Source organism: Akebia trifoliata, chromosome 4 (assembly GCF_017979445.1).
Source record: "Akebia trifoliata isolate Shusen 1 chromosome 4, ASM1797944v1, whole genome shotgun sequence".
Classification (NCBI taxonomy): Eukaryota; Viridiplantae; Streptophyta; class Magnoliopsida; order Ranunculales; family Lardizabalaceae; genus Akebia; species Akebia trifoliata.
In genome coordinates this window covers 2,935,515-2,958,331 of record NC_141378.1, presented here as the reverse complement: position 1 = coordinate 2,958,331, position 22,817 = coordinate 2,935,515, and the positions used below count along the sequence as shown (strand labels likewise).

Genomic DNA, 22,817 nt, shown 5'->3' with positions numbered 1-22,817 from the left:
TTGGTTTTAAGTTTTGAGGTTTCTTGGTGGTTGGTGTGGGAAAATATTTTTCCTCCTAGGGTGGAAAATAATTTCGATTTTGATTACGATCATAATCAGACTATCCCTTAGAGACTATATACTAGGAGTCCAAGGGCAAATGTAGTTTAGGGTCAAGTTCCAATGTTTCGTGAAGATTGACTCCTCGAAAACTGGCAACTATTTAAACACAAAATTCAGTGGTTAAGATTAATCTTTGGGATAAGTATCAATGAGAAATGTGCCGTTGAGATACGTATAAATGTGAACCGTTGGATCTTGTGTTTACTGGATGGGATCATGTATTTTCATATAAGTCATTCTTCACTCTTTCAACTTTTAGTTTGAGATTTTTACCTTCTCTCTAGAGTAGTTTGCTATTGTACAACATACCAAAAGTTTGATGATATGGTGCACTTAAAAGGCCATCTGTTGTTCTCATTTTAGCCAACGTTTTAAGAACCAAAAGTATAATTGGAACTAAAATTATTCAAATTCTTTGACAAAGGAATTGGAGACAATGTGTTTTTCTTCGAGTGCATCACTTTATTTTCATATAAAGATAATATTAATTATGTATTATCATTTCGTAAAGGCTCTTCTAACTGTGTTATCGAAAACCTTTGTTTTTTCTTCTCGAAAGACCATTTTCAACCTCCCAAAAAATGCCTTATGTTATTGTTAGAGAGTTGCTATTGGCACTCCATCCTTTACTTCTTATAACACAATTTCTTAAATTAATTATCACACCCCTATTAAAGATTAAAACACACCATTCAAACAATTCCAATAGTTGTTTACAATTATGATTAGGCTCATACAAAATCTTAAAACTTAAAAAATAGAAATCTAACCAAAGAAAAAAAAAAACAAAAGAGAACTTCCATTGCTACCCAACTGTTACTTATTCTCAATCATTTACTTATTTTTCTTAAATTTAAATGTGATGTAATAAGTAAAAGGAGGGGTGCCAATAGTAGCTCCCTATTATTAAGGTTTGAAGGTTAAAGTAGGTCGAATATATGGTTTATATGTAACGGAAAGCTTTTGTCCCAGACGTTGAAGATGAAGAGAAAATTAAGGATTTTGTATCAGAATATGGATTCTAGGGGTAGAGTCTAGGCATTTTGTCTAAAAATTGAAGACGAGGACATTTTTATAACTTTCAATTAGCCTCTCAGGAAATACCAAAGTCAAGACGATATGACACGGTGGCATCACTAATTTTCACTATAAAATCGAAACAATGCATTTTGACGGCAGCTTAACTAACACAGAACAAATGAGTTTAATGGGTTTCACTTTGATACCCTTCTTTCGGCTCCACATTCAATAAGAACCCAAAAGTAATGCATAGCAAACAGGTCTCCCTTATGCGTGTCGGTCTCTACAATCTTTGCATCAAAGTGTGATGTAGTAAAGGCACAGCAAACACGACTACACGAGAAGAGAAACGCCGACCAACATTTTTTCTTCCCTTTTTTTTTTTTTGCCTTCTATTATTCCTCCATTTAATAAAGGTTTCTTTAATTCTTTCTGCAACTTTCATGGCGTAGAAGAGAGAGAGAGAGAGAGAGAGAGAGTCGAAGGTGGTTTGTGGTGGGAAGGAAGAAAGATAAAATAAAAAAAATGGGGAAAGGATCTTTCCCTTTTTCCCATAAGATTCGTCGACGCCGCATCAAGAAATCAATGGAGATGCAACCACCACCACTCGATATCTCCAATTCAAACCCTAACCCTAACAGCAATAATAATCCAAATCCTAATGATTCCGTTGGCTTCTTCCCATCCTCCTCTACACCTGTCTCTGCAAAGCCCAAGAAGAAGATAGGTGGCGCCCGATTGTGGATGCGATTCGATCGATTTGGTCAATCTGAGGTTCTCGAATGCGATAAGAACACCATTATCAAACGTGCATCGATCCCCGCTCGTGACCTTAGAATCCTCGGTCCTGTTTTCTCTCGCTCCTCCAGTATCCTTGGTAATTCAACTAACAATTCATATTCTATTTGATTTGGTTATTTGTAATTATGGTTAGTTTTTCTATGATTAGTTTGGGGGGAAGAGAGATCCATTTCATATTTCGATTCCAACTTCAAATTTTTTTAGAGTTAAAAATAACTCTACACCTTTAATTTGGGTTGATGGATGCATGTGATGGTCAGCTCAGATTCTTGAATGGGTTTTGTGCTGTTTTGAAGTGGGTTTTGGCCTTAACTATCAATCTAAACAAATCAAACTCTTTGGGGTTGGGACTTGGGGTGGATGGAGGAGCCTCGATGTCACCACTTGTGCTCAAGGTTCTGGGATGTGGGATGGGAAGCTGGGTAGTTTACTGACCTCTGTATCTTGGGCTCCCTCTAGGGGTGTAATTCAGGAAATTAGGGATCCGATTGGTGAGAATATTGGAAGAGATTATACTATTGCAAGACTAGATATATCTACTAAAAGGGTTGAGAAGAGTTGATCCCATGACCTAGGTTCAAATCCCGTTGAACCCATCTTCACCCCCCATTAACCACTAATCCTTGCTTGATTAACACAATATATATATATATATATATATATACACACACTAAAAGGTTTAAGTTGGTTCTGTTGAAAGTCTTTGATTCTGGATTCTGTATTCTGGTGTACCTTGTCTCTGTTTTCATCTCAATGGGCGTGGTGAATAGCATTGCAAAGTTGGTTAAGAATTTCGTGTCAACCAAATATAATCTTGTTTAATGGAAGAGGATGGCTAGATATTAGAATTTCTTATTTGATGAATTTGGCCCTTTTAGGAAAATGGATTTAGAGATTTAGTGTAGGGAAGTAGTCCAAACCTTTAAAAGGTTATCTTCAATAAGTTTGGTTTTTGGTAGCTTCAGGTGGAATAGTGGTAATGTCAAATCCCCATATGGGTTTGATGTTTTGAGAGGTATTTAGACTGAAACAATTGAGTTCTGAAAGTGTAGTAGCTTAAGGTTTGGAGAGGGTTGTGTTTTTAAAATTAGTATAATGTTTTATTAGAAAAAGAAAACAAGAAAAACAAAAATTCCTTATTGTTCAAGGCGGGAAGCAAATAAGATGAAGGAAAATCAAGACAAGCACAAACAAAATGCTAGCAAAGTTTCACCATTTGCCTAAGACAGTGCTCCCTATAAAAAATAAAATACTTGAAAAACATCCCCTTAACTGGGAGTCCTGCCTAAGTAGGAATAGAGTCTGTGGTATGCAGGTTAGAGTCTGTACCCGTCCTCTTTACTTATTCTAGTCCTACTTTCTTCTGTGTACCTTTATCAATTTTTGACATTTGATTCACCTATTCTATAGTCATGAAAATATCCATCTTTTTTTTTTTCGTAATTTGGTAAAAATTATGTTTTCTTTATTTTGTATACATTTGTCTTATCATTTTCAACATTATTCATTCTTGTAATCCATAACCATGTACTTGTCTTAATTCCTTGGAGCAGCACTTCTTTTTAATGCTAGTGTTTCTAATTTTTTTTAGTACCTCAAAATCTTTATAAATGGATTATTTTGTTGACTCTTATTTTTTACAAGGGAAAAGAATATTCACTTTTTTTTTTCTATGGATCCATTGCAGCCAGAGAGAAAGCCATGGTTGTCAATTTGGAATTTATAAAAGCCATAGTTACTGCCGAAGAAGTGTTGTTGCTGGATCCTTTGAACCAAGAAGTTCTTCCTTTTGTGGATCAACTGAGGCAACAACTTTCTCAAAATACCCAATTTAAGAATAACGAGAACAGTCCTACAGATGCACAGGAAAAAGAAATGAGTTCGTCAACTGGTGGACATTGGTTGCCCGTTCCTGAAGCAGCCGAGGGTTTGCAGTGTGAGCTTCCATTTGAGTTTCAGGTTCTTGAAATTGCATTAGAGGTTGTTTGCATCTATTTGGACTCTAATGTGGCAGAGCTCGAGAAGGATGCTTACCCCGTATTGGATGAGCTGGCCAGGAATGTTAGCACTAAGAATCTTGAACTTGTCCGAAGTCTAAAAAGCAATCTTACCCGTCTCCTTGCACGTGTACAGAAGGTATCCATATCTGTACTTATTTTCTGTGTATGATTTTTACCTTTCTCCATTTTGCTTTGAAATGAGAATCATTTTTTGTTTCTATCTTTTGGTATCTTCTGACCTTGGTTGGTCCTCTCTGTATATCTTAGCCAGAAGTGCCTTAGCTTTATGTTGGTTTCCTTTATGTACTTATGATCCTTCTTTTAAGAAAATATTACCAAAAACACACCGAAATGTTACAGGTAAGCTTCACTTTCCCACATTGTAAATCATAAAAACTCAACAACTTTGCCAAAAAACAATCAGCTATTTTAATACTATGTTCGGAAGGTTATGATATTGTTTATATCTGCTGTAAACATCTGTGCTTCATCTTTTTATGATATTGTTCTAATGAGTAACAAAAATCCGTCTTTTGGTAGGTTAGGGATGAAATTGAACATCTTTTAGATGACAATGAAGATATGGCACATTTATACTTGACAAGAAAGTGGTTGCAGAATCAGCAATATGAAGCTTTGATGGGAACCATGGCTTCAAATAGCATTGTCACCGTTGCACCTAACCTACCCCGTCTTAATTCTAATATGAGTGCAAGTTTGATTTCCAGCAACCATCTTGACGATCATGATGTGGAGGATCTAGAGATGTTGCTCGAGGCTTATTTTATGCAGCTGGACGGAACTCGTAACAAAATATTGTCAGTGAGTCATATTTCCCTGTTAGACGATTGCATTAAATGGTGATCTGGTTTACTTCTGTTCTTATGGTTGAGCACCCATGGTTGCATAATTATATGACATTTCAATCACGAATTGAAAATTATAGTTTTTTTTTGCATTGAAAGTGAGTTTTCTTTAGTTGTAAAGAAATGTTCAACTTGTTGTATTGTCCGCCTTTGGGCAACAGTTGTGAACCTTTGATCAGATATAAGGGGCCATATGCGTCTAGCTCCCCAGTTCCATAAATACGATCTCTCCATAAGTTTTAAATTTGTGGATTTGGGCTCATGCTGACTTCATGAAGATTTTTAAAACAGTGTTGTATACTTTTAAACTTACTAATTTTTTAGAGTATATATTTTCTTTTCTATTGGTACTTATATTTTCAAATTATTTGGTCCTTCAGTATCCACATTTTAGCTAATTATAGCGTTTTTTATGATGCCAAGTTCATGGTTTTCTCTTGTTCATCATAGGTAGGTCTTCTTGACCTTGTTTTGTATGCCTTTCTTCTTTTAATGATATTTAAATTAAGCAAAAAAAAAAAAGGAACGTCATCATTTTCTCCTGTTTCTCTTTTGTGCTAACTTGAATTCTCATTTTTTTTTCTTATGAGATCAATAGGTGCGGGAGTACATCGATGACACAGAAGACTATGTTAACATCCAACTTGACAACCAAAGAAATGAACTCATTCAGCTCCAGTTGACACTAACCATTGCTTCATTCGCCATAGCTGTCGAAACTCTGATAGCTGGGGTGTTTGGTATGAACATCCCTTGTCAACTATATGACATACACGGAATCTTTGGTCCCATCGTCGGAGGTACCTTAGCTGCGTGTTTCTTGCTTTTCCTGCTCATGCTAGGGTATGCTAGATGGAAGAAGCTGCTTGGTTCATGAATCAACCTCATCATTATTATCTATAGAAAGGTTGCGGCGACGTAGTGATCCACATCGGCAGAACCATTTATTTTGATTTGGGTTGGTTTGTTAAGGCCACGCATTATTAATGAGACTTCATGGAAACACAGGTAGAGTCAAGGACAAAATGGGTTGATCCCTTGACAGTTATTTTCATGGGGGAAATTGTAATATTGAGTTGTTAAGGCTGCCACCACCACCGCTTCCATTGGGTTTATCGTCAAGGAAAAGTTGGCCTTTGTTGACTCGAATTGGGAATCATTGGGAGAAATGACTATGTAAAGTATAGGGCAATGATGACTCTCAAAAATCATAGAATGAGCTCAAAGACACTGTTGTGAGACCAAAACCATTATCAATATTATACTCTCTTGGTACGGTCAAAATTATTTTTTTTTTCTTCTTTTGCTTCTATGAAATATTATATGGTTTTCTTCGAACTGATTTTGAATGGCTAGTGAAGGAGCAAATTTATTCATGAAAAGTTCATTCTAACACTGGTACTTGTGATTGAGATCATTTTGAATTACTAGAAACAGATTTTATCATTTTTTTAGAGTAATGTGAAATATAGCATGTTATTAGATTAAGGTCATATGATCTGAAGGAAAGGTTTTAGCAGCAATGGTGCGAATTACAGTTATCCAAAATTGTGGATTTTGTTTATTTTACAAGTTCAGAAAGATTATATTATCAAAGAAAATATTGAATTATTTAGTTTAGGGACGGATTAGTTGGAGAGCGCCGTCACTTACTTGGTATAATTTCACTTGAAAAGAAAATTAAAGAAAAAATAATGCGAGAGACTAAAGAGTGTGATTGGGTGTGTTGCTATCCTACTTCTTCTTCATCATCATTCAAAAAAAAAATAAACTCTTCATTATCTTCTGTTTTTTAGGTAAGTTGACTTGTAACAATGACCTCACTTGCTTTGCTTTGCCTACGGGGCCAAATGACATAGTTACCTAGAGAAAAACATTATTTTTGTGGTAGAGGTGCAGTAGGCTTCTTCATTAATACATTATTTTTGTGGTAGAGGTGCAATTGGCTTCTTCTGATTAATAAATAGTGTGATGCGGAAAGCAAATCAAGTCAATAATCATAAATTTTAATAGAAATTTTAGAATTATTTATATTGCAACTTGTTTGGGTCTACCTTTTTTTGAAAAAACTTCAATATTTATTTTATTTAACTTGTAAAATACGTTACAATTAATCATATATATATATATATATATATATATATATATATATATATATATATCTATATATATATATATATATATATATAATATATATATATATATATATATATATATATATATCTATATATATATATATATGCAAAGGTTAAAATTTTAATCTTACAATAATACAAAAATTGACTTTTTGACATTGAAAAGTTAATTTCGTTTAAGATTGACACACCATTGATATTTTGGTCATAATTTTTTCAAAACGTATTGGAATTGTGAAATTTTAGGTTCGTTGGATAAGTAACTGAATAACATATCAAAGGACACTAAAATTGATTCAATATGACTAATTTTGACCCTTCAAAAATAAGTCCTAATGATTTGAATAATACCTAATTTCTTATAGGACTTCTAAAATAATTAGAAGTCAATAAAAAAATCTAATCTAAAAATTAATCCCAATAAAATAAAAAAATAACTCCACATCCAAACAAGTTGCAATATAAATAATTTCTAATTTTCTATAGAAGCCTATAACGGCTGACTTGATTTGCATCCCGCATCATAGTAGACCCCTTTTAATGTAGTACCATTTTAAAAAGGTGTAGAAGTAGTGAGAAAATCACCATAAACACTGAACAAGCACGAATGATATCATATATATATATATATATATATATATATATATATATTTTTTTTTTTTTTTTTTTTTATAAATAAAAAAATCAACAAAAATATTTTTTTTAATCACGATCAATGATTTTAAAAAGTAAAAAAAAATGAGAGTAGATCCTCCATAGTAGTTAGTTTTTTTTTTTTTTTTTTTCGGTTCCGGCAATACTTTTGAGCGGCTGAGATATCACCTGATCAACAAAAGACTACACAACATGATGATTAATGCTAAAATCTTCTTGTTGACAGGAATCACCATTCAGTCAGTATAAATCGTACCTAAATTGGGCAAGACCACACCACACCACACGGCAATTTGGAGGATGTTGGTATAGTAGGAAACTTGTCTCTTTCCCTGTCTAAATGCTGGGTGGACATCCCATGTTCCAACTTTAATTGGTGTTTTTTTTAAAGACATTAATAGACTCATAATTCAAACATACCCCTTCACAATTTGGTGAATATTTGAGATACCCATATGTTTTCAAGCTGAAGAAAAGCTCACTCAGACCTTGGTCTTCTCTTATAATCGAATGAAAAATAGTCTAAATACCCTCATCTTCGATCTCTACTCTAAAACCCCTTGATTTTTCTTAAAAAATCCGTTATTGTCAAGCTCTTCGATCACAATATTAAATTATTTTCTGTCTATTTAACATAACTTTGTCAATCATCTTCAATCAAATCTTAATTCTTTGGAGAAAAGCCTTGATTTTTATTTTTTTATTTTTCAAAACAATCTTTTAACATCCACTCATAGTATTCATAATTTTCAATTCCTTATTTCAAAATCGATTTTGGGTACACTAAACAAATCATGTTCTTCCATTCCAATATTTGTTGAACAAACCCAAACTATTTTAACCAACTTTCTCTTAGTCTATAATCTATTTAGAGTTACTTCCATATATTTTCAAATGCATTCATTTTACAATCTTAATTTTATCATTCACAATCTTATCCAAAAATTTCAATTTTCAAGTCTAATTTTTTGTTAGACCAGAAAGGTTACAATGGAATAAAATTTGTTCAATCGTCTAACATTATATCTGTATGAGCACCAGAATAGTTGTCGAAATTCAGAATTCGTGTATTTCAATATTGAAATTGAAATCAAATTACTGACGAGACACGGAATCTACATTAACACCTACATTAGAACTGACCCATCAACACTGTGCCATGAATAATTTGAGCCCAAGTCTGATGCAAGCTTATAACACGAAAAATTGAATAGGTCGACACATCATTAAACGCACAAATCTGTTGTAGTCCTTGGTAGAAAATTTTGAGGTCAACTAACAATGTCTTGCGGAATATTTTTTGGCCAACCAACTCAATATAGACGACTAATAATTAAGTGGCGGAAACATTTTACATGAAAGTTTTGCATGTTAATTTAAAGTGCCATGCTTCGAATCATTTTCAGATCCAAGGAGCTCGCATCAAACTCGTTCTAAAAAACCAGCTCACCGAGACGATTACCTTAAAAAGACACCTTCATCAATGCACGGCACCATGTTGATTGCCTAATCTTTGAATATCATTTTCAAAATGTATTATTAACTCTGGACCCATGTAATCATTCTCCCATTGTTTAAAGCAAACGAAATGATCCAATATTTCAGTGAGAAAAGTATCAAAATAATGAATATCATACATGATATTTGACAACTTCATGAAAATAGGGAGGAAAAAACCCCTGATGAATAACCATGGAAAACAGTACATCCAAATTATTAGAATCAATACCAAAAAATTTAAAAGAAAAAAGTGCACTAAATTTATAAAACTATTATTGAATCTATGCTTAAAAGAAGAAAAGATTGACACCAAAAATGTTTTTTTTTTTTTTTCCAAAAAATGACCTTGAAGTAGTATTAGCCTCAATCCTCGTCCTCTGTCTCTTCATCATCCTCATTTTCCATATACCTCCATTGATCATCTCCAACATTTTCACGATCCTCTTCAGTTTCCTCACTATCTTCTTCTTCAGACACAGCTTTACTCGACCAATGCTTTTTCATTATATCCAAATTAGGGGGAGCCAGACATGACGAAGCTTTTCGTGCAATTTTCAAAGGCGGCGTCTTCAAAGCCGGCTTGGGTCTGCTTCGTTTAGGATTCTTAATATGGCCACTTTTTCTGGCATAAGCATCTTGATCACTGCCTTCATCAATGTCGTTATCAATTTCAGGAACATGTTTGCCATTCTCTTCTGGATTATGACCGAGATGCTTTCGTTTCAAATGAATGTTCAGCTTATATACATGAATGTAGGCTTTCTTGCACCCTTCGTAAGGACAGGAGAAAGGACGTTTGGAGGAAGCTGACCCATTAGCCACTGTCGAAGGTTTTGGAGCTGTGGCTAATGTCGAAGGTTTTGGAGCAGCAGCTAACTTCTCTAAAGGTGGCTTTTGTTTCACAATATCAGTCGCCGTGTTCTGTGAAATTATTAGGGAAATATATTATTCAAAATCCACTACAAATCTCTTGTAGCTAAGAGAGTTACAACAGGTTTACATGTAGCAGCATATTTTTTATCTGCAGAGAAGTTTTTAGATAGAAAAATATGAGTTTGGTCCTTGAACCTCCGTATTTTAAGTAAATATTTCACTTAAATTATGAGAGTAAATGATGCTCACACACCAACTTGGTCCAGTTCAAACCGAGAACCAAACTGATATAGCTTTGGAATGGTTTGGTTCGGTTTGGAACAAGTTGTGGTGCGGTTCTGGATTAAGAAATTGCAGAATCGATCAATTCGGTTCGGTTTGGCTCTCAGTTCAAGGCTTGTATAGAACCGAACCAAACCAACCAAGAACCGAACTCTTATAAAATAAATAAATACATATGATGGAAGGTAGAAGATGATTGGTTTTTTTTTATCGTGCTTACTTCTTAGGAGTTAGGATTTAGATTAATGACTTAACTTATGAAATATTTCATGTTTTTCTTTTTTTTTTCATAAAAAAAATATTATGCTTCCAAACAGATTTATAGGATATTGGCAACCCATAGAACCGAAACCTAACTGAACCGAACCAAGTTGCACCCTTTCACACCTATAGGGAGTTGAAAGGAAAATCTAGCAACTGCTAAATTGTCCCCGAAAAATATAGGCAGTCGTTGATTTGGCCAAGAGAACTTATCCATAGAGGCCCTGTATGGAAGCTAACAAAAATCTAACCTAACAAACATTTTTCTAAAAAAGTTTCTACTTGTTCAAAAACTCAAGAACAGTATAAATTCCTTTTTAAGGAAAAATTCTGAGTTTCTGAACATACCCTGAATGTAAGCACACCCAATTCAAGGAAATTTACATCTTAACTCTAATTCAAACATAATCATCTATAGTACAATAAACTCTAGAACAAAGCAAAAGAGTGAAAAGTGAAATGATGCAAGTGCTACTACACATGGTAATTTAGAGAGCAATGATACTAACCTTTTCATGGTGAGCCTTGATGTGAGCTTTTAACTTGTGGTCGTGAGCATACCTCTTCCCACAATCTACATATGGGCAAATATGATAGTTCTCTTGCAAATGAATTCGCATATGTGCCCTTAAGTTGAAATCCAGAGAGAAAGCCTGAATTTTCATAGAATGCACTGAGTAACTAGGATAAATATAATCACAATGCTATCCAAAATAGGCTACTAACAGAGCAAAACAGAATGTGTGGATAAGTTCAAAATGTTTTTTTTTTCTTTTTTTTTAATGTAAATCAACACCTCCAAATTCCTTCCCCTAGTTCGTAGCACAGGATTGATGTTAGTGTAATATGCAAATAGACTTGGAAACTGCAAATTCAAATTCCCAAGCATAGATGCAAGACTCTAGGCTGGCTATCATTGAGACAGTTGACCCTGCCCTAGCCAAGCCCACTGGTTTAAAGCACCCACCTTTGGTTTAACCTCGGATCTTATTTGTTTTTTTTTTTTTTTTTTTTTTTGGGGGGGGGGGGTTACAAAAATACCCAATTCTCTCTGCCAACATGTAAAGGTTGTTTATACATATATTATAATGCAATAAACAAATATTCCATTAGGATTTAATTCTCAAATAATTCAAATATTATTTTGAGTAAATGAAACACCACAAGGCAATGAGGAATTTCTGGAATGTCCAAAACGAGCAACAAAAGAAGTAAATCCAGATGACTATCATGTGACAGAAAAACATTGATGTTACTTGTAAAAGAATCAAGGTCCTAAGAGCATTGCCACAACATAGAGAAAATCTTAAATATGAAAAAGCTTTGAGAGGGTAGAATGATCACCTTACCACAGCCTTCATAAGTACATACAAAATCCCTCTCTCCAGTGTGAATAAGAAAGTGTCTTTTCAGCTTGGAACTATCCAAAAATTTCTGCAACAAAAATACATGAAGCAATTAATATTTGCTTGGAAGAGAGTCTGAAAGAGTGAAGGGAGAGGGAGAACACTTATGCACACCAATTACATGAGTACAGCTAAATAAGACGTGCCTAAGCATTGCAGAGTCACCAACAGCCAACTCAGTGGAAACAGAATAAGAAACCATGATTGGGAGAAGAATATAAGTAAAAGAAACCATTTTTATTAACCATAATAAAAGTGGATTTTTGATGTGAAACCATGATTGTATTTCTCAAATTCTTACGTCATTCCAGTTCTCAAAAGGGGTTGCTATATGCTATTAGAAAATCATGGGTGAGCCTGTGTTTCGGTAAGTGTATCCAACAAGGGAAAAATTAAAATATGTATCTAGGATAGAAGTGAAAACTACTTTAAAATATGTATCCTTGAATTCCATTATCTATTTGGTTTAAGATAATTGAATAATGCAAACAACATAGAATAATGTGAAGATGTTGAACATGTTACCTTTTCACATCCCTCATAATGACAAACATATTGTCTCTCACCATGGATGTGAGAATGCTTCCTCAAAGCCCCAGCATCAATAAAAGTTTTACCACAGCCTTCATAGCTACAAAGGAAGAGAACTTCTGTACTTGGTTCTGGCTCTGGTTGTTCTGGTTCTGGCTCTTTATGCTTTGTTTTTATAGCCTTCAACATGTCCTCTAAAATTTTTTTTAATAATGTGAGTAATTAAAAGAATTTTGCATGATAGAAGAAGAAAGAAACAAACAGTGACAACTGAAAAGATTCCATGATGATAATAATTTCCTATAGTTGTTCCAATACATTAGACATAATTCCCCGTGAAAACTATGCTGAGCTTCCATGTTATAGTAATCCAGAGGGACAATTTGATCAAACCCTAACCCTTATCCATAATTCATTCATGGAAGAACTTCATGAACCACACCAAATAAATTATGGCAAAGATAGTTGTTCAAGCCAACCAGCCACGTCTAAGTCTTTGACAGAAAACTAGAAAATAAGTTGTGCATTCTAAATGATACAAAAAAAAGATTTTTTGATTCTTGAGTTTGTAACATTATGTGGAGAAAACATAGCTTTTTATGCCTCTATCACAGCATTACAAAAGCATATGTAAGCATGGAAAGTATGATCATTTACCACTGTACTGGCTTTGTTTGGACATATGTAAACTTTAAGTTATTTACTTTCTAGCTAACCTTTCAATTTTAGGGGTTTAAATTGAATATCAGAAACAATGCCACCCAAGCATTGTGGCTTACCCTTAATATCTAGCCAGATTATCCTTTTAATAACATACAATCGCTAGCCACATCAATTTTTGTTTCCCAAATCATAACATATGAACATCTCATCTAATAATTAGGTGATTCTGGCTCAAACCTGACTAGACTTTGAGCACTAATGAACAGGTTTCATTTAGTGTTTTCTTGGTCCACACCACTTTATTAATGAACATGTATGTTTTTTCCCTATCCCGCATCATTTGAAGCCCTAACCATCTATCGACCTCCTGGACTAATCTACAGTTTACTGCCAAATGATACATTCATCACTAAAAGCCTTCTATAACCACCCCAACATACACTGCTAAGGAAACCCATTCCTCTTGTTAACAATTTGAATCTTATTTCAAAGTTCAAACCATTTCCACACACCTAAACAAATTGAGCCAGTGTCTTAATGCAAAACCCCCTACATTATTATAGTTTATTAATTTTAAGAATTGGAGACCTGCTCAATACATTTGATGTAAGAAACTCGCATTAAGTAAATGAAGTATTATTTGCAAGATTCAGGCAGAGTCTTGTGAGCTAGACAAAATAGAGAAATTGTAAAGTTATATCAAGATAAGTAGATAGGCAGCTTACTTTGACTCTAGAAATCCATAAAAACTTCGTTAATAAAATATCCTAGAAAGGATAAATGGTTTTCTCACTCTCCTTTTGACAAGTCCAGAAATACTCACTATGCTTCAGAATGAGATGTTTTAATAATTGAACAAAAGTTAGCAACAATTACCTGTGACCCATTTCAAAACTGAGCACTTCCCACCAGTGGATGCAACATCTTGAGGCACCCTAAAAGGCAAAATGAGGTTATCATCAAGATCTACAGAAAGAAACCTAGGAAATAAATGGTAAAGTAAAGTTGTGTCAAATAATAACGAGAATCCCCCCAAAAAATGAAATAATTTAATAAAAGTTCCTTGAAAAAACTACAATGCATAGGAAAGATATTTTAATACACTACATCCCACCAAAAACAATTTAACTAGTTTAAGTCTTACAAATCATTTCAAAACCTATGATTATACAGTATGATTCAAATATGATTCATACCCAATTACCCTAAATAGCATTCATGCATGGGACTCAATTTGTTTTGGAGAAATTCAATTAAATCCCAAATCCTATCATTTTTAGATGCTATATAGGGGTATTTTTTTAATATGTAGCTCATGAATTAAGCTATTTTTCTTGTTTTTCTGGATTAAGATGTCCAGTTCAGCGCCTTTAAGGTGTTGCCTGCTATAATAATAATAAAAATTAAAAAATTAAAAAATTAAAAAGAACAGCCACAATGTCCACTTCTCCCTTGCGGTTGTAATAGTTATGAACATGAAATTGAGGATCAAAAAAAGAACAATTAAAAAATCAGCTACAATTTGAGAAACCATCGAAGTCCTAAAAACAAAAAAGATGATTCTTTTTTTTTTTAAAGTCTCACCATTCCTTGAACCATCTGACAGCAGGAGTCTTCGACTTGATAATCGGACGTTTCTCAAATAGATAGTGGTTCGTCTGAAGCTCCATATTTTTATTTTATCATGGACAATTGAATTGAGTATTTAGGGTTAGGGTTTCGAGAAGAGAAGCAAAGCTTGACCGATCGATATTCGATAGTGTCGGGAAACAAGAATATAAGAAATCAAAAACACTCTTTTAAGGAGAAATATCATCGGTATGATGGTTCGTCGTTGCTCACAATTTTCTTCCGTAACCTTCCGTACGTCTATTTTGCATGGGTAGCAAAAATTAGGTGTAAGTCGAAAATTCGAATCCGATTCGAATTCGACTTGTAAATTTTTTATATATTCCAATCCTTATGGTATACGGATTCGGATATTAATATTTTGAATTTGATAATATCCGATTTGAAATAATATATAATATATATTATTTATTTGATTAAATTTTTTATATAAATAATATAATATATAATAAGTTTTTTTTTAATAATGAAAAATAGTTGGATAAGGAAAAATTATATCTATTTTTTTATATACAAATTATTTGAATTTTAATCGGATTCGAACTCGAATAGAGTTTTAGAACATCCGTTGAATTCAAATTTGAGTTCGGATATCAAATAAATTTTTTGGATATTATTATATCTGAACCAATAAGTATCCGTTGACAGTCCTAGCAAAAATGTTTTAAAAAAACAGACCAATTATTAACCTATAACTAATCGGATCGGACTAAACTGATCTGATGGATGGATCAGACTGGTCTAACCCAAAAGTAAAATATTTAGAAGTATTTTTTTTTTTTTTTTCATTCATAGGTCACACATCTTCAACTTCCAAAATGATGTAGATCGCACAAATTTATGAACTTTAAAAACAAAATAAATTTAAAATGATAAATTTTCCCCATTGGATTTGAATTTGAGATTTGAGATTTTGGTGGGCCATCCATCTTTACAATCACAAATAAATCCAAACACAAGTGTTTCTTCTTCTTATTATTATTATTATTACTTAGTGTGTTTGATAACACTTCAAAGTTGGAATGGAGGACCTTCAAAGCAAAAAAATCTCATTTATTTCATTTTAGATTCCAAACTTTATAATCGAAATTCAAAAATTTTGAATCAACGATGAAGGACGCTGAATGAATTCAGAAATTCTAAATCAGAAATCAGAAAACAAAAATTAGTTCGAGACTTCAAACTTCAGATTTCGGAAATGTTACCAACTGCAACCTTATATTTGATTTATGTAAAAAGGAAATTTTATTGAGAAGTCAAAAACCTCTCCCTTCTCTTAAATATATGGGATAGAATTAAAATTCTATACTTAATTATTGTCCAAAAAAAACAAAAAAAACTAAAACTTAAAAAGCATTATTTTATTTTATACTTAATATACAGATTGATCATTTAGAATGAATTGATGGATCCATCAAAGGATTTCTTGTAATTTAAAAAACTACCTAATGTGCATTTCGATTAACCATACACACCCTTCTCTCATTGTAGTAGGCATCAGAATAGATAATCAACATGATGTATACCAATAATAACAACAAAGCCTCACCCTCAAATTCATATAAATACAAAGGGTGACAAATCCAAAAACATCTTGCTTCAAGCTGCCATTGCAACGAAGGCAAAGCACAGACCCAAAATTTGAAGAACAATGACATTAGTACCACGTCATAAGCAACTGGAAATAGAAAGAGTTGATGGGTCAACCAGTGAATCTTGTTTTTTCTTCCTCTTACAACCTTAAAACATATTCTACATATATATCGGCAAACATTTACATGCGCAAAGAGCTGGACAAAGCACATGCAAGCACACAAGTCAGATAAGAACCGTCTTTTTTCTGAGAACTTCAGACCGGCAAAAAATATCCATGGAAACACGGAAGCTAACTAGAAAGGTATGACGACATTGTTCGTCTAAAATCCAGAGATTTCAGTGCAGAGTCTGGAAAATGATTCCCATCAGGTGCCCACAATCCTTTATGGGGCAGCACTACATGTTTGTTTGAACCATTTGCTTCATCAGCAGCTTTTGGAGATGGAACTTCTTTCTTTTTCTTCACAAACTCGAAGAACTCCGCTACCTGACGAGCATACCTTCACAGAAGCACAATTGGATCTGTTATCTTCAACTTATTTAAGAAATGGGCAAAAAACTAAGAAAATGCAATGTACAAATAGAATAAGTAATGAGAAAGGGTGTCTCTCCAATCTTCTACAATTATAATTAATGATAGTAAATAACAATTTCGAAGTCTTTCTCCTCTCCTTCATCTAATTTTTTGTTTTTTACCCTTCCATATAGCACTAGAGACCCAAAAAGGATTCAGCCACCAAATTCCATTCCTCATTCAGTTTAAAAGCATCCATACTCCATTGGCGAAGAGATTCTGGAATTACCCAATGCACCCCAAAAGCTCTCCACTAAGCTCTAGAGAGGCTACAACGATTGAAGGGATGATGAATTAACTCCCCACTCTCTTGCCTAAGAAGCACATAATAGGAGTATTTTTTTTTCCCACCACAAGGGCTTCTTCTAAAAATTCTACTTTGGAAGGTTCTCCAAGTAAGAATCTCCAGCAATCCTCGACTCTTGCTCCATAGGATTCTGAGATAATACATGAGGATGGAGATACTTTATCAAGAAAAAAAGCATCTCCTCCTCCACTTATGGAATAAGGATTTTATCAAGAAACTTCAATCTTCCTCTTCTGGAACCACTATTCTCTCTTGTAGAACCCCAAAAGGTTCCCAAAACCTCAATCTCCCAATCACTGAAATTTCTTTTGAAACCCAAGGCCCAAGCTTGATGATTACCATCAACTTTCCAGCAATCCTTGACTCTTGCTCCCCCATATTATGGGATGACATCTAAGGATGGAATTATTTTTTTTCATAAGGCCCTCCCCCACACCAAATGTTTTAACAAATCTGACCTTGCCCCATTTCCCCACTCGGTAAGCTACTCCTTGAACTATCTTTGAGGATACCTTTCCAGACACTTGAGACAAAGAAAGAGTGCTCATTGATGTTGACATAACCAATCTAATCATATATCCAATATACGTAAATGTGTAAGACTTTTCAATGTTCATGATGATATGTGAATGTGTATAAATAACATGGCAGATACTCTGAATACAAAATGACGCGACTACATATTCATGGGAGCCATAATCAACATTTAAAAAAAAAAGTTAAAAAACAAATAAGAACATTTAACACATGATCCAAACAAAATACAAGATTATTGAGATAGAATATTTATACAAGACATCTTAGGAGATGAATAAACCATGGTTAAATAATAAGGGAGATGAATAAACCATGGTTAAATAATAAGGGAAAATGCCAGAATACATTTACCTAGCAACTTCCACAAACACATGTTATCAAGTAATTTAAGAGAAATATAAAGAAGTAAATTATTATAATCTTACTGTTGTTTTGCTTCGATATCTCTGCTGAAATCAATGTTGGGTTCGCAGTCCAGAACCAAAGCAGGAACCTGGTCATAAGCAAAGACAGCTGAGACATAATCCTAAAGAAGAAGTGTATGCTTAAGTAATACAAATATGAGAAGAAAGGCAAACCTTTTGAATACTTGAATGCATATGATCACCCTCCAAATAGAACACTCTGTCCCGTATGTTAGGATGTGAGGAACTATCCATGTGCATGGGTGGCTGACTGACAGACAATACACCATGATTGCCACTTTGGAAGGGGAACAGCCAACTCTCATGCTTTTCATGCAAGTCACGCAAGTAATCCAGGGTAACACCACCCTCCTCCGCTCTCTTACGTAGCATCATTCTCTTGTGGCAGGTATCAGGAGTCGCTCTAAGATATATGAATCCATCAGGGATGAGTCCGGGCAGAGATGAAACAACTGGATCAAACCATGAATCATAGATGCTGATCTCCATCTCATTCATCCAATTTGCTTCATGAACAGCTCGTACGAAGACCTTTTTTATGTAGCAATATAGAGAAAAAGCAGAAGCTCGTGAACCCTCAAATACAGTTTCAATTTTCCTAATGGGTGTGAGACCAAAGTTATCCTACTGAACTTGTCAAAAACAAAAATGATCCTACTGAGTGTAGACGAAAAAATGGAAATTTGATAGTATTAGAAGGATAATTTTAGAAAATTTCTATTGACACCCCAATTTTTACTTACAACACACTAATCCTTTTGAAATTAAGCAGTTCTTGACTCTCTTTTTTCTGCTTATTGTGGGTATCCCAACCCTTCGGGTGAGACTAATCCCACGGTCACACGCACCACCCCCTCAGAAAGTCCTACACGCAACTGGTTGAGTCAAGGGTCAACTAGACCCTTGAGGGTGGCCCCAAAGGAATTCATTACTTCGTGGGGTTTCGAACACTGCCCATTTTTACTAAGGAGCTTATCAAGGCTCGGCTTTCCACTAGGCCAGCCCCTTGGGGTTGTTCTTGACATACATATTTGTGTGTTATAAGTAAAAGTTGGTGTGTTAATAGCAGCTCTCTAATTTTAGGTCCATTTTATAATTAATATTAAAAAAGAACTGAGTGCATACCATCCGATCGCTGAAAACACTCCTTTCCATCAGTCTAAGAGGTTTAATTCCACCAGCAGATTCTCGTTCCTGCATGACCCTAGTTACAAACACATAATTTTGGAATGTATAGGCATACCTCTGTGGCTCTGCATAGAAAGCATCCAATATATTGAAGTGATCAGGTCCAACGTCCTGCCACTTGGAAATAGGTTCTGGAACCACCTCGACTAGATCACGAAGCTCAAGTGTTTCATTAGCTATCCTCTGAAGGAAAGTGGTCTTTCCAACGCTGATATTTCCCTCAACACAGAAGGTGAGCCGTTTATTTCGAGGAGACTTAGCACTTGAGTCTGGGTTTTCCTCCTGCAACTCTTCGTCGACACTTTCTTTGATGTATGAGGTTATACTCTCTGCATGATTTCTGTGAATGATTCCTACAGAACTCCGTAAGAATTCAACCATTTTCTGACTAGACTTCCCGAAAAACTGCAACGAAGAAAAGATCAGAAACCTTATCAGGGGAAGATTATATAGCAAACAGAAGATGTCTACCTTAATGGTTGTAGTGTGGTGCATACATCAAATCAAAACACCAAATATCTTAGGAGAGTTTTTCAATTTACCCAATAAAAACAAGGAATTTTAGAAGACACGAGATCTCAAGTTTTTGGTGTGAAAATGGTGGGAAATCTTTTAAATGGAAAAAATAGGGCCTTCTAGAAATTCTTTGGTGAACTTCTAAAAGAAACAAACAATAGCAATGTTCTAATTTCTTTATTATTCAAGCTAGAAGATTGTAGAATTCACCAGCAGTGTTTTGTGAATGAGAATGGTAAAAGAGAAAATAATGAAACTTTGTGACTTTTTTGGAAATGTCCCAATTAGGGCAAAAAAGATAATTTCGTTTTTGTTTTTGTCTTTCCTAGAAACATAAATCATAATATGCAATATTGACGAATTTAATATAAGTGTCCAATCATGAATATCTAGAATCAATGGTTTTGATAATATCGACTGTAGAACCAAAATATTGTGATTTATCTCAACCACATACATATCACCTCGAGATATGCACCAAAGGCTCCTAAAAATTGTAGATGTACTTTACTATAGGCCTTAAGCCCATCCTTTGAGGAAAACCCCAAGGGAAGCCAGTGAGAAGACAAATGTTCAATGTCTTGTCCAACGTCATAAAGACCTTGGATAGCTGACCATAAACCAATGCCACAGTCACCCTAGGAGTACAGCAAATCAAGAATAATCAATGACTAAATTAAGTGGTCGGATATGTAAGAACATTTCTCTTGTGATGGACACATACTTGGACAACAAAGGGCCTAAACATCCTCAAGAGACGTGTATTACCCCTGTTTTTCATGTAAATGCACAATTCCATACCCTATACAGTTAGGAATTTCCAATTATTTTTATGGGAGCTTGATTGAAAAAAGAATGAATGGGCTGATAGATGCCTGCGTTGAGCTGGCCAACATAGAAATAGGTTTCGTCTTGGCCCTCTACCAGCTTAGGTTGTCAACCCAACAGAGGTGAAAACCCATCAAGATTTTGTGTTTTCGACTAATTCGAAGGATTGGGCTCCATCGCGGACTTAAAAATCTACTAATAATGCAGATAAACGCGTCCTAAAATTTTCAATTATTCTTTGTGTGCATTCTTAGAGTTTAAACGATAGAAAAGAAAAAGGAGACAGATTGTGTAACAAAAAAATAAAAAAATTACCTTATCTTTATAGAGTTGTTTAAGTTCTGCAACTCCTCCAATACCCTTATCAACCAACTTCCTAAGATTCCTTGGACCGATTCCAGGAATCGTAAGAAGGTCAGGATTCCCAGGCAGCGTAGCACCACCACCACTCGACGAACTCTTCTGTCTCTTATGCAGTCTCAACTGCCTCTCTTCGCAACCATGCGAGTCTGACCCCTCTTCAGTCTCTGAATTCTTCGAACCCTCATTTGATACCGCTTGCAAAACCCCTTCAGACTTGGTATGAAACCAAGCAGACCGGGCCGCTCCAGGCCGATTTTCTTTAAAAATCACCCAAGCCCGAACCGGAGACGGTCCAATGTCGATTGAACAACGGCAAATGCCACAGTAGGAGGGAGCGAACCGGGCTGAAGTTGGTTTTCTGGAGAGAGGCTTTGCAGTGGCGTCAATGGCAGCGATAGAACTGGCGAAAGTGGTGGTGGTAGTGGTGGCGATGGGCATTGAAGAGAAGTTGAGATTCTTCTTCTTGTTGTTAATGAGAAAACGAGGAGTGGGTACCGCAGAGCAAAGAAGGGGGCCTGAAGGGCTTCGCCGCCACAGCTTTTGCATCACTACTGAGCATTTCACAGCTTCTCTCTCCTTCGCTTAGCTTCCTTGATTTTCAGTTTCGTATCCTCTGTTTTGTAGAAATGAGAGAGCGGGAGCTTCCTAGGTTTTGAAGTAGATGGGATTTTTAGGGTTTTGGATGACTTTGAAAGAGGCGAAATTTTAGGGTTTATGTTCCTCTTTTTGGAGGGAGGGAGGGTTTTTGGCCTCGGAGAAGAGGCCGTGATATTGACAGCAAAGGAGGGAAGTATTAGCGTTCGCCTTACGAGTATTGTGTGGCACGTCATCTCTATGTTATGATCGTTGATGATCCTCGAGATTTTCTGCTTCATCATCGAATGGTTAGATTTGGAATCTCACCTGGTTTTTGGTGGTGGTTGTTTTTCTGTCTTGTTTGGGGGAGTTGAAAAGGTTTTTCCCAATTCCTAATGAACGGTGTCCGCATAGTGGACCATGAACTAGGGCTGGCAATGGATCGGGCAGGCTCAGCCCGGTTCAACTTGGGCTACGACTTTTAAACAAATTAAAGGTAGTCGACTACATATTTAGTTTGATCACCTATTTTCATAGGGCACCCACATGATATGTCTCTTCTTCATCTACTTCACTACCGTCACCAACGCTATTGCACCTCCCACAGTCCAAAATCACAATTCAACATTGAAAATCTTCATCTTCTTCATCCATTTTCACTGCTACCATCATCCAAAATCTCCAACTTTTTTATGATTTCTTCACCTATTTTGTGATTCTTCTTGATTGAGGATGATTTGAGTGAACATTCAAACATGTCTCAATTTGCATTCATTGTTTCAAAGAGCTTCAAACAAAAAATTGTATAAAATGAGAAAGAGATGACAATGATGAAATTTCTTGTCAAAAAATGATGATTTTTGATAAAGGTTAACAGAATTTGTCCGTCATAGATGCAGATAAGCATTGAATTTCTTTGTAGATGGAGAAAGACGAGCGAAAAAAAGAGAATAAAATTGATAAAGTATGAGTGCTCATATCTGGCCAATAATTTAGTCTTTTTTTTTTAAATGTGGACATTCAAACTAAAATGCTAGGTACCCTTATAATTGGACATAAACATGTACCAATCCATTAATAGGGCTCAACGCAACAAGCTGAACTCAAACCCACTAGGTTGAGACATACCTTGGGTGAGGTTTGGGCATTGTTAGCTTGGGTTCCATCTCGATTCCATAAAAAAA

At 35.0% G+C, this 22,817-nt stretch overlaps 3 protein-coding genes across 4 annotated transcripts; 1 reads left to right on the top strand and 2 right to left on the bottom strand.

Moving 5' to 3' along the window:
* Positions 1–1,533: 1,533 nt before the first annotated feature.
* Positions 1,534–6,073, top strand: MGT6 (magnesium transporter 6). 2 transcript variants are annotated; one of them, XM_086438386.1, is made up of 4 exons: positions 1,534–1,999; positions 3,611–4,059; positions 4,464–4,741; positions 5,388–5,620. In XM_086438386.1, the coding sequence occupies exons 1-4, from the start codon at positions 1,648–1,650 to the stop codon at positions 5,470–5,472; spliced, it is 1,164 nt and encodes a 387-aa protein (XP_086294512.1). In that variant the 5' UTR covers positions 1,534–1,647; the 3' UTR covers positions 5,473–5,620. The 2 variants fall into 2 exon arrangements, with proteins under 2 accessions (XP_086294512.1, XP_086294511.1); XM_086438385.1 differs by having other exon boundaries at positions 1,538–1,999; positions 4,464–4,745; positions 5,388–6,073.
* A 3,127-nt stretch (positions 6,074–9,200) lies between these two features.
* Positions 9,201–15,004, bottom strand: LOC147402963 (zinc finger transcription factor YY1-like). Its single transcript, XM_086438383.1, has 6 exons — positions 14,679–15,004; positions 13,971–14,029; positions 12,426–12,625; positions 11,839–11,928; positions 11,004–11,147; positions 9,201–9,999 (listed from the first exon to the last, which is right to left on the bottom strand). The coding sequence occupies exons 1-6, from the start codon at positions 14,762–14,764 to the stop codon at positions 9,442–9,444; spliced, it is 1,137 nt and encodes a 378-aa protein (XP_086294509.1). The 5' UTR covers positions 14,765–15,004; the 3' UTR covers positions 9,201–9,441.
* Positions 15,005–16,226: 1,222 nt separating this feature from the next.
* On the bottom strand, positions 16,227–21,825 carry LOC147402962 (uncharacterized). The gene is made up of 5 exons (XM_086438382.1): positions 21,010–21,825; positions 19,288–19,755; positions 18,316–18,693; positions 18,163–18,230; positions 16,227–16,819 (listed from the first exon to the last, which is right to left on the bottom strand). Exons 1-5 carry the CDS (start codon positions 21,601–21,603, stop codon positions 16,609–16,611), a joined length of 1,719 nt encoding a protein of 572 aa, XP_086294508.1. The 5' UTR covers positions 21,604–21,825; the 3' UTR covers positions 16,227–16,608.
* Between the last annotated feature and the right edge of the window lie 992 nt (positions 21,826–22,817).